Source organism: Chelonoidis abingdonii, chromosome 1, assembly GCF_003597395.2.
Source record: "Chelonoidis abingdonii isolate Lonesome George chromosome 1, CheloAbing_2.0, whole genome shotgun sequence".
NCBI classification, from domain to species: domain Eukaryota; kingdom Metazoa; phylum Chordata; order Testudines; family Testudinidae; genus Chelonoidis; species Chelonoidis abingdonii.
This window is the reverse complement of record NC_133769.1, coordinates 140,063,150-140,081,384: the sequence shown is the minus strand read 5'-3', so window position 1 is coordinate 140,081,384 and position 18,235 is coordinate 140,063,150. Positions and strand designations below refer to the sequence as shown.

Here is an 18,235-nt window from a genome sequence, read left to right as displayed (position 1 = left end):
TAAGCTACGTGTGGATTGTGAGAGCAGCAAATTTTAGAAGAATATTCTTATGAGGCATCGGTGGAAGATTGCACTTTTTCCCTCTGAGCCTGGGCATTCAGATGTGACAGTCAGCTCAGGCAGTGATGATATAAGACAGGTACACTACGTATAGCACAGAGGTCCCCAATGGTGTTATTTTACTGATGATGATCGTAATATTTAAAAAACAAAATTTTTCAATTTACAGCTGAAAATAGATCCCTAAAACGTGACAAGCCTCCAGCTAGATTTAAAGGTCGAAAGGGGGCTAGAAAGATGCTCTGAGGGCATGAGGGGTGAAATCACACTATACAAAACAAGGAGGAAATTAGTTTGCTTGAATAACGAAATAATATAAAACACAATCTCGCAGAACTGAGATTCTTGAAGGAAATGTCTTCCCCAGAAGAGTGCGAGCGCCAAACAAAAGGTTTTGTGTGCCCCCTTGAGTTGGGTTATGACTTGCTCAAATTATACTTGAATCGAACAGAAAAGAACAATGACATAAGCATTTAAATTTAGAGAGAGACTATTAGAGGCACGCAGCTAAAATTATCAACGATCGCTGTGAGCGATCACTCTAAATAAAAAAGTTTGGAAACCAGTCACTGCTGACGGCTGATGAACTTTCCATGTTTTTGGCACCCCCTGTCCTTTTCTTAATGGACTAATCTACAAATCAAAATGTGAGGACTATCTGGTCAGGAATCCACCCCTGGCTTCTCTTCTTACAAACGAATATTGCTTCCAAATTTATTTTTTTGGGGGAGGGGGCATTTGGCTTACAAAAATGCGAACCGACTAACCAACCCAGCAGGTTTAAAATTTGGAGTTAAATTAAAAAAAAAAAAGGAGTAGGAGGGAGAAAGGCTTTTTAGTAAGTATTTCCTTCTGCTTTACTTTTTCACCTGTTTCGTGTGCCCTTTAATGACTTCTGAGCTTGAGTAAGAATAGCAACACATGTAAACAGTTTGACCACGGTGTGTGCGCGCTGGAGAGAGGGTGAACCATTACAGTGCTAATGCATAGCCACTTGAGCTATAAAATACTTCTCTTCTGAGAATCGTATTTAGAAAGAGATGTTTATGATTTAACAAAGGAATTCTGTAAAGTGTTCCCTGGTGCTGACACTGTTCTTAATAGGAGGAGATCCTGTTAGGAGGGGGATAAAATGATCAACAGGTCTTTTAAATCGTGCTTCTTTAAAACACACACGGGGGAAATACCTTTATGGGGGATTGTTCGTTTGCAAATTAAAAAGAGCTTCCTTCAGTCGCTGACTTTCCTAGCCAGGCAGCGTTATTGGAAAGGGTAGGTAGGGAAGGCAGAGCGTGGCAATAAAGGGGTTAATCCGCAGAGCACAGAGCCATCTGGCTGAGCTGGTTTGTTATAATCGAGCAGATTATGTTCACGGGACTCAGAGTTTAAGGCTCCTCTCCCATAGAGCAACTCTGCACAGCCAAAGCAAACCAACTTTGGGACTTTGAATGAACATATTTACATCAACTTCTCTCTTCATGTCGACTTTTCTGGAAACATTCACACGGATGCCATGGTTACTCCTACCACGGTAAGGGAAATATGACATTTTCTAATAGGGTCGGGAAGGGGGGGCGGGGGTCTTGTTGAAAGATCTGTCCCAACCTCTAGAGCCTGCCTCAGTGCGTTCACCCTCAGTCCTCTCCTTAGTCTGGAGACTCCTCACTCGCTGTTCAGGTCCGCAGCAGGGAAGCAGCCGGAGGGTCACGGGTGCTAAAAGAATCCGATTTGCGGAGGCAAAAGCAAGGAAGACTCGTGGCTTTATTTTAAGAGGGGAACCAGCCCCTTCAGATACAACAAAAGGATTGCAAAGCCTGAGCGGGGAATGCAAGGATCAGCTTCAGCACACTTGCCCCGAGGGAAAGGTAGAGCCCATGACAAGCAAAGTCAGAATTCCCAGTTTACAGACCTCGCCTCGCTCAGGTAACTAACTTCGCTGGCGCTTTTTTCTTGTGCCAGACACGGAGCGCCTATGCATGACCTTTAAAACTACCCCCCACATTCCCTTCAAACCCAACCGCTAAATTCTCTGGAAGGGCCTGGAGATCAAAGGATTATCTGCACATCTGTGTCTAGGTGAACTGATACATTCACTTGGAGTTGGCAAGGCAGGAAACTTAGTCTGACACCGTACGATTTCCAGTCTTTGGAAAGTGCCTTCTAGGAATGTAGCAGGCAGCCACACACGCACAGAGAGGGAAATAAAAGCAGCTTCTCAAGCAAGCAGCTGAATCGAAGCTTAGAAAGTCAGTTACTGGCGAGGGTTGGGTTGTGGTTTTTTTTTGTTGTTGTTGTTTTTTTTTTCGTTTGTTTTAGGTTTTTTGTGGGGGGAGGGAGGAAGAGAGACAAACATTTGCCTTCTCTCTTGCTCTAGAAATATGCTGTATCTAGAGAAAGGAACAGTTGGCGTTGCATTAGGCTACTACGAGGGCATTGTCTGATTTCCATATTGCAAACCAGGGATGTAGAGACGAGAACCTTTTCAATAGACAGGGATGTGCGAGATGTGCTCCGCTCTGTTCCTATAAGCTCTTCGAGAAAGTCCCCTTTGCTGCTAGGCTCGCGTGAAGCGTCCAAATAGAGGGTGAAGTTTGCCCTAACGCCGTGCCTACCGACAAGCGCCCTGACAAAAGCCAGCCCTCCCCAGCTCAGCCGTACCTGCTCTGTGTATCAGAAAGTGAAGGGTGACAGACTGCAACTCCTGCCAAAGGTGTCAGCAACAGCCGACGGCAAACAACCCCGGTGCTCACGCTCGTGGCACAATGGATAAAAGCAGCCGACAGGCAAGCGAGTGAGGAGTGATTCCAGCTGCCTGTAGTAGGAAGGCTGGTCTCTGATACACACGTGTCAGTATCGGGAGCACTGGGTGCGTGAGGGAAAGGGGGCGAGGAGGGAAGATAGGTATGAATGTGGGGAGGAGTGTGTAGGGAAGTGGGGCTAGGGGAGGGGTGCGTGGCGTGGTAGGCTTGCTGAGGTTAGGGATGTGGGGGATTTTTGCTGGGAGGATTAAGTGGGGTGTGTGTAAAGGGGAAAGCCCAGGGTTGTGGGGGTGACAGGATTATGCCAGAGAAGAGGGAAGGTTGTGTGTGTTTAGTGCATGACAGGTGAGGGGTGCAACGGGGAACACGGGTGGGTGGGGAATCATGGGTGTGTTTGGGAGACCTTAAGGGAAAGTAAACACGTGGGGAGAGAGGAGAAAGGGTGTGGACTGGGGACAGGGTTGGGTGTGTGTGGGGGGGTGGCAGGTGCTGTAGTGGAGGCATGAGATGTATGGGTGGAGGGGAAAAGGGCACAAGGCTGTGTGTTTGGGGAGGACAGGCAGCTAAGGAATGCCTGTATGGGGTCTAAAATGAGGCCTGTAGGATTCTGTGAAAGGGAGGAGTCTGGGTATGGAAGGTAGGGGCCCTGCAGAAGCAGAGAGAACTTCAGGGAGTGGGGGGATGGAGAGGAAAGAGTATGCAGGGTGGGGATGGTGGGTGAGTGTGGGGGAAGATCAAGGGAACTGCAAAGGTGTATGGGGAGGGAAGAGCCCAGAGTCTGTAAGGCAGGTGGCCAGGGGTCATGGGTGAGGGAGGTCAGGAGGCTGGTGGAGCCAGAAGAAATTAGTGTGTGGTTGTGAGGCAGGGTTGGAGTAAAAGGTGGGAGTAGGGATTGAAAGGGGGGATGAGCTAATTGGGAGTATGTGGGTGGGATGAAGTGTGAAGGGAGGGTAAAGATGTGGTGGGGTTTGAGGCATGTGGCTGTAAAGGGGGTGTAGATGGGGGAATGCATGGGGTTCATGTGAAGGGCAGGTGAGGGGCACAAACATAAAGCATAGTTTTAGAGGAGAGATGGGGTATGGAAGTGAGAAACATTGTAGGAGGAGGGAGAGCAAAGTGCAGAGGTATATAATCATGGGAGTGTAAGGAGTGAAGTAATGTGTGGGGTGCATAAGGGACTTGGGCAGAAAAGGAAAAAGATGCATGTTTGTGGGGAGGTAAAAAGCATATGTGGAGGATGGGAGTGTGATATGGGGGAATGTAAGGCACGTGGAGGCAAAGTGTGACAAAAGGAATGGCTATAGAGTTGTATGTGTTTGGAGGTTAGTGTGAATTCAGGGCTGGGTAAGGGGAGTGTGATTGTCTGAAGGGGGATTGAGGTATAAGGTGCGGGTGTAATGGGAGGAAGGGGGGGGGCAAGTAAAGGGAAGTGAGGGAAAGGGAATGGTACACTATAGCCTGTTTCTCTGCTAATGTATTGGCACTATGGAGGTGGGGGCTGTAAGGTGCGGGGAGTAGAGGAAGTGGGAGGGCTGGCTGTGTGGAGGAGTAGTTGAGGGATAAGTCTGAGGGGAGTCAGGAGTGGGAGTACAGCGTGTGGTATTATGGGAAGGCAAGGGGTGTTTGGTAGGGGCATAGATTACATTAAGGGGAAGAGGTAAGGGGATGTTGGAAATAGTTAAGGAGTAAGTGATGAGGAGGCTAGTATATTTGTGTGAGGGATTCAGGAATAGGGTTGTCTCTTTGGAAAGTTTGGAGGGATGGTGACAGGTTATGGCATGAAAGTGGACAGAGGCATTATGGATGTTTATGAGTGAAGGAAAGGGCTATTCAAGGAAGGATAAATAAAAGTTGTGGTGGGGAGGGATGAGAGTCAGGATGTGTGAGGGCTCAGGGATTGTGTGGGGGTGTGTGGGAGCAGGCACATAGGGAGAGCTTTGAGATGGATGGAGTGTGCGTGGTGAGGAATAGGAATGAGTGTGGGGGCAGGGGGGTCCGGGCTAACTGCAGGGCAGTATGGATGTAGGTGTAGAGGATGTTGTAAGGGTGTGGGAGGTTACATATGCTTGCATGGCAGCATGAGTAGTTTTTGGATGTAGTCAGTTCGGTGTAGGGGAGAGGGTATGGGAAAGGTAGATGAATTCTTGTTGCAGGTGGACACAGGTGATGGGGGCGGGGGGGATTGGTAGATGTGGTTACTGTTTGTGGGTTGGGTTAGGGATGTGTGGGTACATGGGGATTGCATGGGAGGTGTTTAGATTATCGGCAGAGAGCTTTAGAGGGAAGTGTGTACTGGGGCAGGGAGATGGTAGTAAGTTTGGGAACATGCAGGAGTAGATGAGCTGTGTGTAAGAGCCTGTTACTGAGGGGCTTGTGTCTGCGCAAATGTTATAAAAGTGTGTGTGAGCAATGCTGTTTGTATGTGTATTGGAGAGGCTATTGGGAGAGATGTGTGTGATAGGGTTGCAACATGTCTGAATGTGGGGTCTGGTTGTGTTAGAATAAGGGGGCGAGAGGAGCAGGATAGGTGTTTGTATGGGGTTAGAAGATGTTTTTGTAGAGTGAGTAGGGAGAGATGGCTAAACTGAATATGAGTGTGATAGACTGTATGTAAAGCAGAGAAATGTTGGGGGGAGAGAGATGAATTGCAAAGGTGAAGGGCACCATCTCAGTGTACCCTGAATGAAGAGCATCTGGCTGAAATTGAAGCCTGAGGCAATGCTGAAGGCAAGGGGGAAACACCGAGGAAGTCTTTTTCTCCATAACAATCCTATCCATTTGAGGCATGTGTTCTCAGATTGTTAACTTGATCTGCAGCCTCGGGGTCCTTTTAGGCACTATGCTACACTTGGATACTCAGATAACCACAGTGAAAAATGCCTCCTATTTCTATCTGCAGCATTCCATCAGAAGATGGAGTCTGATGTGGCTACTGTGATAGGCTCAAACATAACACTACAGCTTGAATATTGCAGTTATGTGGGCCAGGACCGCAGCTAGCATTGAAGCCAATGTAGTTTTGCTGACTTACACCAGCTGAAAATCTGGCCCACAATAACCAGGAATCTCCATGTCCTGCAAAAGACCTAGCAACTTCAGGGCTCAGCAAGCCCACTTGGTCAACAGCAAAGCATGCCAGGAAAACATCATCTTGATTAAATACTGTCTGCACTGATTCTCCATTGAACGCAGAGTCCAACTCAGGCTCCTTGTCCTAATTTTCCAAATCCATGCATGGAACTGGTTCTAGCTACCAAATAGACCATTTCCCCCCTGTGTGTGATCACAAACTCCCATGATTGTTACATCCCACTGGAACAATGAAGCACTTGACCAACAGAGGGAGACTCATGACCACAGGAGACAGACACTCAATAGGAACTGTCCCAAGACTATGGAACTCATTGCCAGATGAAATAAGAATGACAAGTGTGCTGAGCCCACAACTTAGTCCAAACAATCCCACAATAATACCCTTACTTATACCAAAGCTCCTGCTCTATATTCCATAATTTAAAAAAAAACAAACAGCAGCAAACAAATCCATAATCCTGCCAGAAGAGAAGGGCAACACTTTGGTTCCAGGGGTGCAACTGGTGCTGGAGTTTCAGGGCCACACAGAAAGGTGTGGGAGTTTAGGGGTGACAGCATGTGGATATCAATTAACTTTGGCAACCTGCATACACAATTGTGACAAAGGTATGAATCTCTATTTGCAAAGGGTGGAATATATTTTTTGTGGGGACATCTGTGTCCATGTAGAGTAGGGGTAATGTATGTCCCTTTCTGTGAAGGTTAGAGGAGAGGTAAGGGGAATAATAGTGTGTGGATAACAAGGACTGTGCTGTATAGAAGGTGTTTATCCACCTATGGTTGTGGGTCTGTCAGTGCAGGATGTGGAATTTGGAGGGGGGGGGGGAAGGGGAAGGGAAAGTGTGTTAAGAGAGGATAGTAGGATGTGTATATGGGGTAGCTGGGGTGTTGAGAATTAGTTGTGTGTGGGAAGGAATGTATAAACCTAGAAACAGAGAGAGAGAGACAGCCTTGTGTATTCTGCCTCTAGTGTGCACTGTACTTCCCAGTGAGAGGCCCAAGGAAAGATTGTGCCTGGGGAGAGATTATAAAAGTGGCACCATCCATTCAAATACTACAGCCTACTTCCATTGATGCAGCTACCTGTTGTGTGGGCCACTGCAGTAGGGAGTGGTGCTGGGGTTCTACCGCCACTCTATCCCTTTGTGTTCTTCTGGGGCACATGATGCCCCAAGGGGAGTGGTCCTTGTACTGTTTCCCAGGCACACTCACCTGTGTTTCCCAATCTGCTATATAGTGAAGGATTGGGAGCTGTGTACGGTGGAAGTGTTGGTGTGGGTGTATATACTTGCAAATAGTAAGGTGATGTCATCTGGAGCACAGATACAATCAATTCCATCTCAGGGTTATGGAAAGAGATGGCAGTTCATTTCATGTGTTTCCAGAACAAGGCAATCTTCAAAGCACCGTAAACAGTTTCTGTGCATCAGCTAAGTGTTTTGGTCTAACCATCACCTTAAGCAAGACAGCAATAAATGTCCCAGCCATCAGCTGGTCATTCACACCCTTTGAACAATAAGTTCCTCTACTGTGGGTTTGTCTAGACTGCAGATTTTGCACTTGTTACTCATGTTTGGACAATCCACAAATTTGTTCCTAGGCAAAGCCTTAGGGTAAACAACACATTTATAGAGTGTCTAGATTAGCATTTCCAAAGCTGGTAGTTGCCAATTAACTTGAGCTAATCAGGTTAGAAGAGAAGCAAAAAATCTAGCATAGATTTACCCTGAAGGGCTTGTCTATGCTTGAAAGTAAATTTGGATTAACACAGGCAGGGCCAGCTCTAGCCATTTCGCCGCCCCAAGCACGGCGGCACGCTGTGGGGGGCGCTCTGCCGCTCGCCTGTCCCGCGGCTCCGGTGGATCTCCGCGCAGCGTGCCTGCCGGCTGCTCCACCCGGAAGCTGCGGGACTGGCAGACCCTCCGCAGGGACACCTGCGGGAGGTCCACCGAGCCGCTCTGCTGCCTTCCGTATCGGCAGAGCGCCCCTGTGGCGTGCTGCCCCAAGCATGCGCTTGGCGCAACTGGGGCCTGGACGGCCCTGAACATTAAATGAGCTATTATGGAATAACTCATTTATAGACAAAACCTAAGATAGTACCATCACTCATGAGGTGACTGACCAAATTTTACATAGACGAGCAGCTTCCTTGATCTGTTGAGAGGCAGGATTTGGGAATGCATAGGATTCAGCTTCCAAACCAAAAATCAGAGTTTTTGTCTCCTGCTTCTGCAGCTATGATATATGGTTCAAACAATGGCTCATAAATTTTTGGCTATGATTAATATCAATGCTCAAAGTACTATCAATAGGATAAATTTTCAGGACCACCAGGCACTGAAGTCTTTGATATTGTTGGCATCAAAACTGCATGTAACAAGATAAAAATGAAACAATACATGCGATGCACAACTGGCCTCATGTGCTCTCTATGAAGTCCCTCCAATTTAATCCCCGTCTTTCTGGCACTGAGGTGGCCAAAACGAAGGCAGTATTCCCATTGTGCCAGAGATGGTGGATTCTTTCAACTCTTTGTTCCGTGACATGTTGCTTTCTGGCATGTCACTGTTAATCACATTTGATTTTTTTTTTAATACTCCCGTATCACACTGGAAATCCACATCTAATTTATTGTCTCATGTCATGCCTAGGTCTCTTTCAGCATTACTGCTTTCCAGCTTTCTCCCTCACACTTAATCTTTGTGCTTCACATTAGTTTTCCCCAGATGTATTTGCTTTGATATTTCCACTCTGAATCTTCTACTTTTTACTCATTTTTTCTAACCTTTCTAGGTCCCATTTTATTACTTCCCTGTCTCTCATGGGGTTTGCAACACATCTCAGTTTAGTATAGTCTATACATTGAACTACATGCTGTTTGTTCCAGTTCTTCCAGATCATTTAAAAATACTGTTAAACAACAGGTCTAACCCTGATCCATGTGGTACCCCACCAGACACCTCCCCTACCTTGATAATCCCTGTTTATCATTGCTCTTGGTTTACTACCCTTCATCCAGTTTTCAATCCAGTATGTTTTGGAGAATAGATAGGAGGCCTGTGTCTGAACGGAAAGTGTCTGGGGCAAGTGACTGTGTACGATTGGGGAAAATGTGAAGGTAATAAAATATAACCTCCTCTTCTCTGGGCTTCCTGGCACCCTCTTTGCCTCTCTAGCTCATATGAGCGCTGCCACTAAAAATGTCTTCATTTGTTGCTCCAACCAAATCGTTGTTCTGCTTTGAATTTCTGCACTGCATCAAGGGTCACATTTCTTATTACTTTCAAAGCTCTGAATAACCCTGCCAATCATGCAAGCCTCATCTTGCTATTTGTCAGCTTCTTCTGTGCTTTTTTCCATGCTGTTACCTATGCATCACATTTTCCTTCCTGAGCGCGTTCGAGAAACCACTACACTATATGCATTCAAGTCTTTCCTGAAACCCCACGGCTGCTGTGACGCTTACGGAGAAACTAGCTAACTTATTCCTTCAACTATAAGGAGTAACTGGGAGTAACTTATATATTCTATGTCAAAAGGGAAAATATCCTGTGTAAACTTAATAGTTCATTATAAAGATGCTGGCAAGCAACAGTTCAACCACTGTACTAGAGATTAGATAAGAGAACAACTATAACCTTGGTGATCACTCTACTTAGAGGACTATCTGAAAGAATAGGAATGAAGGATACTCCTGGAAAATAATAATTTTCATCTTTAAGCTCCAGAAGACTGAAATGGAATAATGAATTACAAGAACTAGATTTCAGGTCACTCAAAAGAGCTACTTGTTCAGGATTTTCTTTTGATTAATTGTATCTATTGGTCAATACTTAAAGTTTTCCCATAGGTATAGGTAAGAAAACTCATTCTCAAGGGATTAAGCAAAATATTTCATCTGAACATATGAAAAGTAAAACTTCTTAATGTAGCTAGATATGTGAGGGCTTCAGAGTAGCTAGGATTTATGTTCATAGAGATCATCCAGTGACTTCATCATAAACTTATATAAAATAAAAAGCAGCATTATATAAAAGCTCTTTGGCACCAATCTTAGAGTGCTACTAAGAAGTCATCTATCAAATTTGGGAACCTGGTGGTCTTAGGCTCCAACAAATATGGAATGGGATTTTCAAAAGCACTCGGCATTGGCCTTACTCTGCTCCCACTGAAGTCAGTGGAAGTTTTAGTATTGTCATCAGTGGGAACAGTTAGGCTAATGCTGACTGCTTTTGAAAATTCCACCCACATTGTCAGTATATCTGTGTTATTCCCTCAAATGAATATAATTATAATATTTTATAAATCCATTTATAAAAAGTAGAGTTCCTGTTTTTCTTTCTTTAGCCCCCAAACATATCCCAGGATTCTTTGTCATCTGCAGCAGCATTTCAAAGAAGTCCAGCCTTTGCCTAATCAAAGGACTTCAAGCCATTGTGATGCTCAGAGGAAGGAGTGTAGAGGAAGTGGAAAGGTGATGTGGTATGTGTGTATTGTGCATTTGGGAAATGTGTTCTGTCTGCCTCTGATAATGCAGGGCATCAAGTAGGGTTGCCAGGTGTCTGGTGTTTGACCTGAAAGTCTGGTCAAAAGAGGACCTATACTGTGTCTGGTTAGATGTACTGACTGCACACTAAAAGTCCAGTTACTAGGGAGGGGAGGCAGGTGCCAGGTCACCAACCCATGCCAGCCTCTGCTCAGCTGGGGCCACCACCTACCTGCATCTCATGAGCAGGCAGGCTCTGCAGCTCCCATCCCAGCCTCAGAACACAGGGATCCCAGGGGGAGGAAAGTAGTGGAGAGGATCAAGTGACAAGGAAGGGGAAATTGGACATCCATCACTCCAGTGAAACCATTCCACAGACTTTCTTGTTCACTTAACTAATTGAGGGTTATATATGGCTACCTAACACTTGGTGCATTAGTACCTTCCTTGTCAAAATCAATAACAATAGCAAAGCCCTTAGTAGACTTAATGGAGACTCTGCACATCTCTTATGTGGGGGCAAAAAAAACCCCTCTGCTTGGGTAGGGTTTTGGGGACTGATTGTGTAGATACTATTTTTACCCTTTTTAAGGGGCTGGGAGGATGGTAGAGGGTTTTGGGTTAGAAAGGGGCGTCAGTATTAGAAGTATCACCCTTATAGCAGAGAAGTCTTTTTCAAGAGGAAGGCTTTGCTGTGTCTCCTAAAGATGATCAAGAATCTGGATTTGCTCAGTTTTCTCTTGGAATGTGTTCCATAGTCAGATCTAGTAGATCTTGCCAAGGGTATGGCTACACCACAGCAGCCCATCTACAGTGCTGCAGTTGTGCCACTGTAGTGTAGACACTACCCACATCACTGAAAGGGTTTTTTCAATCAGTGTAATTAATTTACTTCCCCAGTAGTAAGATCAACAGAAGACTTTTCTACTGACCTGGCTATGCCTACATCAAGGGTTAGGCTGACTTAACTATGCTGTACAGGGCATGAGTTCCCTCCACTCCACACCACACCACCCAGTCCTCTGCAACATTGCTAGGACAATCTAATTTTTAGATGTAGACCAGGCCCAAGAATAGACTAGACAAGGTCAGACTGTGCTTTCAGGGCACATCCTTGAGTAGAAGGCTGTGTGAAACTGCATGGCAATATCCCTCACTGCCATCTCCTGCATTTACAAGCAGTACATAGGTTGCACTTCATTTAGGATACAACAGCCTTCTCTCCTTTCGCTATTGAGGGAGGAGGTCTCTATGCTCCTCAAAGTGGAGGGACTGAAACTGTACTTGGTCCTTGAGCAGGATATGTAAGGGGAGGGGAAAGTTCTTTGTATCCTCTCTCCACTCCATGCAAGGGCCGTTCATAGCTTAAACCATTCAAATATTTTTATAAACCAGCTGTGTAGATTGTTGTTTTATTCTCTATTTATCTGTTGCTCTGTGCATTCTGTCCAGATTAGCTACTACTTTTTGGTAATGCAGGCAGGCTTCTAGAACTGAAAGCAGCATTTCAGGAGTCAACGCACCAAAGCCTAAAAGGCAAGAATTTCCCTTCCCAGCCATCTCCCTCTCTCCCACTGTCCCCAGCCCCCTATCTTTTTTTCATCATCTGAATATACAGCTGGCAAAAATTTAGGCAATAACTAACTTCAGCAGGTTTGATTCTGATCTCACTTACTGTTGTAACCCTGCTGATTACAATGGAGTTACTCCTCAGTCATACCACAGTGAGATCAGAATCACACCCTGTGCCTTTAAAGCACACGCTAACAAAAGTCATGCAACTAGATGTATGTATGACATGTATTAAACTCTGAATTCATGAATGTGTATCCAAATCTGAAATTGCCAAATTTCAACTGAAAATTCTAAGACCTTTGTACAATTGTGCTACCAAATCATACTGCACATGCCTGTTAACTTTTCTGACCAGAGTGTTTAATTTTTTTAAACATCACTTACTGCTTTTGGCAGTTCCGTCCATCTGATGGTGACAGGACTGTTACTTTCACTCTCCAATGAGTCACCAATCTGGATTGTCTTTGGGCAAATCCTAGAATATGAAACCAGCCATTTTTTACCTCCCAAATTAAGACCAATAACATGGAACTATCACGTTTCATTTTGTCTTTCCTAGGAATGAGTTTGGCAAAAAGTCCCTTCAAAGCCAGAGGCCTATTCAAAATTCCTTAGATTTTAATGTCTTTTAAAAAGTTAGAATACAGGAAATTCTGTAATTGTAGAAATGCTGTGCTAAGGGTGGAATTGTCAAATGTGTTCTGCATTGTCTTAACTCTGTTCCCACTGAAGTCAGTGGTAAAATGTCCATGTGATTCAAGTGGAGCAGAAGGTATGTTATATGCTGACTGCTTTTAAAAAAAAAAAACAATCCACTCAAATATTCAACGTTGCACTGCAGGCTTTGCAAAATTATATATATTGGCATAGTAACTTCTAGCTTATCATAGGGAAAGTAAACAAACATTCAACTTACTGGTTCCATTACAAAAGCTTGCTTTTTGGTACTTTCTATAGTACATATACTTAGGAGATCCCAGTTACAAACACAGTAACTGTGTCCCCGCTTTCTTTAATTAAATTAAAATAATAATATCAGAACTAGGGCCCCAAAATGGAACTAAGGGCAGAGACTAGGTTTAAAAACAAAAGGAAGTTCTTCAACACAGTGCACAGTCAACTGGGAACTCATGCCTGATAGGAGGTTTGTGAAGGCAAGGACTATAACAGGGTTTAAAAGAGAACTAGATAATTCATGGTGGGTGAAGTCTCATTAATGTTCGGGATGTACAGAATGGTGTCCCTAGCTCTGATGCAGAGATGAGATGGTGGAAGACTTCTATAATTACTCTGTTAGGTTCACTCCCTCTGGGGTACCTGGCACTGGCCACTGTCAGCAGACAGGGATCTGGGGCTGGATAGACCTTTGGCCATACTGGGTCAGATCATTCTTATGTTTTTAAAGTGTGACCCTAACTGTTCCTTGATGCCAGCTGGCATAGTACACACTGAAATCACCGTTGTCAGACTATCTAGCCAAACAGTTTCTTGTAAGGTATATTAAAAACTGGTGACAATCTTGACATGAATATCATTGTGTGGTGTGTGTGTGTGTGTATATAAAGAGTTTTTTGTTTGTGCTGGAAATATGTTCTTAAAATAGGTTTTGGAGGCAGTGGATACACAAGTCTACCCAAGCCAGACAATGTTGTTTAGCCTGTGTCTCCAATGAAAATTGAGCAAGGTGAGGCCAAAGACAATGAAAGTACATTTACATCTAAGGTAAACAAAGTGATTAAGGCAACTGAAAATGCAAACGGACCAAAGGATGAGAGAGGCAGCATGGTGTCTACACCTCAGCAGAGAAGAGGAACTTTGTCTGGGTTTACTTTGCGAAGAATAAACTTCAAAGGCTTATTGGACAATAAGAAGTGGGAGAGAACCCCTTAGTTATCCATCATTACAGAACATAAGGAACAGTACCCTCTGGTTGTTTAACAAGATAAATCTCCTGCCCATGTTTCCAACTTTATTTAGTTCATTTATACCACATGTGTTGCTGCTTTATTATCAAATGCCCCCACATGGTCAAAAGCCATTCTATGGCACCCTGCATCTGTTTCCCCCTCTTCACCGGTACCAGAGAGCCATCTCACTCTCCCCTTGTATCAGAGACAAATCCAAGTGCCTGTATTCTCCAGTGTATGTGATGTGGCAGGGCTTCTCCCCAGTTTAACAAGCACTCACTGCCATGCTCAATCTCCTTTAAACAGGGTTATTTGTCCAAGAATAAGCATATTTCAGATGAAAAAAACAGTTCCTCAGCTCACTCTTAGTCCTAGAGTTTCACAGCCTCCTCTCCATAGGGTTTCTGGTAATCCTGCTTCCTGTAGTTTCCCAGTTCCAGTAAACTCCCTTCTTGCAGCCCATTTTCCTTCAACCAGCATTGTTCTCAGCCAGTTGTGCCTCAGAAAGAGAACAGAGGCCCTAGGGCTACCTCTTGCATGTTCCAGGGAGTCATCACCAGAGTTAGCTCAACTCCTCTGTGGTTCCCATCCCCAAGCACAGCCTGCCTCAGTTATTCCTTCTCTACCTGCCTTCTGACAGATCTTTGTAGCCCCAGGGTTAGCCCTGCTTTCTTTCATTGTCTCAATTGTGCCCATCTGCTCTGACACAGGGGAGCTGGGTCTGACCTACTCACGGGGACAAGCTACCCTGTGACACCATCCAATAACAGGGAGGAAGAAAAAACTATTAAGCAAGAACCTTCTGGGATGGGGATGAAAGAGAGCATGCCATGCCCCAACCTCTTGCCCCCCCCACCCCCTGAAATACATAACTATTTATCAAAATGGAATTTCCTAAAAGTGAAAAAGCACATTTTAAAAGTTAGATTACAACCCTCATCCTACACACAAAACAAAACAGTTGTCAGAAGTACACTCCTGGAGCAAGTCATCTATTTTTTTTTTTTTTTTTTTAGTATTATATAGACCTCAGTATTCCTCAGTAGCATTCAGCCATGTAAAGCAAATAGAATTTTAAAGCTCACACCTGCAGCTGGTGCCTGATCTCAGAAGCAGAAACATTTTACCTACCATGCAGCTAAAATGGGAACATATGAATTTAGTACCATTTGTGAACTGAATTAAATGTACAGTTTACTTCCTTTTCCACATTAATAAAGTTTTAAAATCACTGATCCCTCCAGCATTCCCTTCTAGAGAAGTCCATCCATGCCATAAAGTTGTTCCATTTAGTTGCTACAGAATCAGAATAAAAAATCCACAGTTGAGTGTGACAGATTTCTTTCAAGTCCTATTTTGACATCTCCCCCCTCCCCACCAACCCATACACACATCCCTTGTCTAGATGGGGAAAGGTGTGTGTGTTTGTTTTTTTTTAAGTATAACCTAATGTCTGAATTTAAATTCAATGTAGTTATACCAGTCTAATCCCCATGCAGACAGCCTTATTCTGGTATAAGAGAGCCTTTTTCAGTTTCTTATGTCACTTGGGGAGTGGTATAAACTATATTGAAAAAAGGTATTCTTATCAGAATAAGGTGGGGGTGGGGAATATACTAGTAAAACTATAGTGGTATTACTGATAAAACTTTCCAGTGTAAACAAGGACATAAATTTTCTGGAAAAAGCTCCTTTCCACATATGATTTTTTTGTGTGGTCCATGTTTATGGAGAAGTTTATTGTATTTATTTGTTTAGAGCAGTTGGAGGTCAATCAGACAGAAGTGGTGGTAATGGTTGGGTTTTGGGGGAGTTGAGCAATTCTGGAGAAGTGGTGGTTTTTCACTCTTGTAACAATATCTATTTGCCCAATTATAGTTAAAAAGATTTTGGGTTGGTTTGTCTTTAAATATTTCTGTTATGCACGTTTGATTTGCTCTCCAGTTTCCATTTCTCGCTATGTGTTAGTTTCTAGTATAGAATGAGACACTTCACCATGGCATAGACCACGAATATAAAAGCTGCAGACCAAGGATCAAACAGTGTTTTTTCATTTTAACACCTATGCAATCCCCTGGGGGAACCTGGCCTCCCTCTGGGTCTTGCCACTGGAAGAGTGGGAGCCATATGTGAGCCATATGTGCTACAATGGCTGGCTGACTTGTTGCTGTAGCTGGGAAAACACCAATCCCTAAGTGGTTCTGAATCTACTAGCAGGAGATGGGATCGTGTGTTCCTACCTTCCCTCTCCATGGTAGCACAAAACTCTCCTCCTGGCTGACACAACAGGGATTGAGTCAGGGTCTTTCAGACCTAGAAGTATGAGATTCTGCAGCTTTAGCTAAAGAGCCAAGGCTCTGTGTGTGGGGCAGTCACAACTCATAAGGTCTGTGGAGCAGCAGAGAGTGACAATCTGTCATATACCAGTGGGTTACACGGATGACACTAGCCTTCCAGGGCAGCAAGGGCAAGAACTGTGTGCCCTTTACTGTAGTCAGAAAGGTAGGGGCTTTCAGATTCTTATCCCCTCCGCATTGAGGAAGGGAGGGTAGACTAGCCTGGCCAACTGTCAGGAGGTGGAAGAAAGGAGATTGGGGTGGGGGAGAAATGAAAACATCTGTCACACGAACAAAGGATGTAGAATATATTACAAATGGAGTGTAGCTTTGTGGGCAGGTCTAGGCATCCAAAAGGAGGTAGCACCAGCTGGAGGGGTAGGTGTGTATCAGTTGCCTAAAGGCCATGTTGTATGACTGTCTACCTAACAAGGAAGATTGAAGTGTCATAAAAAATAGGTGAGGGTCTCCAACTTACAGGTAAAAAGGTGGATGGTGATACTTGGCAGCGTTAGGATTGATGATACTTGAAAGAAACTCTGGGATCTGTCTATTGACATCAACAGGAGCTGGATTAACCACTTGGTTTGTGTTTGTGCTTTTAAAATGAGTCTATTAACTTTATTTGAAGGGGCAATATATTTTCCAGTCTGAACTCTCACTTCACCAAGTTTTCAAGAGGTTTTTTGGTCTGGAAATGTATCGCCGCTCTTTGTTTATGGTCCATCAGCCAATTTTGTATCCATATGATGATGATCATGTCCAAACCAATTTGAATTCCTCTTTCAAGGAAGATTTCATGAGACACTGTCAAATACTTTGCTAAAATATAGAGAGTTTATATTTAATTTACCCCCTTACTTCTTTAATGTATAATTCTGTCCCAAGAGAACCCAATCTGGTTTCTCTAGAATGGCGGCTGCTTTTTCTATATTCTTTTGTTCAGACTTCTGTTACTTTTTGGGTACTTACAGATTATCTTCCCCTTTTATATTTTTTCAGTTAATATACTAAGGATTGAACTAGCTGGAAGAAATCCTGACTCAGTTCAAGTCAATGGAAAAATCCCATTGATATCAATGGGGCCAAAATTTCACCCCTCGTGTGGAGATTTCCAACATTATACTATTTTCCTTTTTCTGAAGATCTGTACCTCTTGTGTGCGTTTTCCAATTCTGATACCACCACAGTATTCAGAGACTTTTTGGATGTCATGGCAACACCATTGATGTTGCACCAGAGTAATTTCGAAATGCTAACTTATCTTTTAGATAGATATTCTGCCATGTCTTGTTAAATCTATTTCTTCATTAGAGCTGAACCGCTACGGCATACAGTTTTCCACCAAAATTGTTTTGGTTGTAATAAATGCCCCTTCATGGCTCCTTTCCATGAATATCCTTGCAAGCACATCTACTGGCATGCCTTGCAGCCAAGTTTAATTTAAAAGGAATATTGAAGTATATGCACTGAAAACTAACTTTGAATTTGTAGAAGTGAATATTTTCAATGGAACCCTGTTGTTTTTTAACGTTACACTTCATCAAATCAGGGGACAGACATATCGCACGTGGCCAGTGTGCTCAATTTAAAATCAACCGATACAGCTTGAACTTTGAAAACCAAGCAGTAACAATGAAGTGTCCAGGAACAAGCTCCACCCCAAAGTTTTATTTGAAGAGGTTTCTTGGCTTAAGCCTGAAGAGAGCCATGTAGGACACATACCCCAAGGGTTCAGGAGTGTCTTTACTTGCTTAAGCTGTGCGTTGTTGTCATAAACAGATAGCTAAGGGTTAATGTTTCTTTTACCTGTAAAGGGTTAAACAAAGGGAACCACACACCTGACCAGAGGACCAATCAGGAAACCGGATTTTTCAAAGCTCAGGGAGGGAATTTTGGGGTGTCTCTCTTTTTTGTCTGTCTCTGTTCTGTGCTCTCTCTCGGTTATGAGTGATTTCTATCTCCAGGCTTCTCTAATCTTCTGTTTCCAATTTGTAAGTACAGGTAGAAAAACAATAT

General features: G+C 43.9%; 1 protein-coding gene across 1 annotated transcript in view; it reads left to right on the top strand.

Moving 5' to 3' along the window:
* Positions 1-906: 906 nt before the first annotated feature.
* The window catches only part of NTF3 (neurotrophin 3), a 60,650-nt gene continuing 43,321 nt past the window's right edge, over positions 907-18,235 (top strand). The window contains exon 1 of the mRNA XM_032762573.2: positions 907-1,591. Coding sequence (XP_032618464.1) covers positions 1,574-1,591 — 18 coding nt within the window. The 5' untranslated portion in view covers positions 907-1,573. The remainder of the gene's footprint in view (positions 1,592-18,235) is intronic.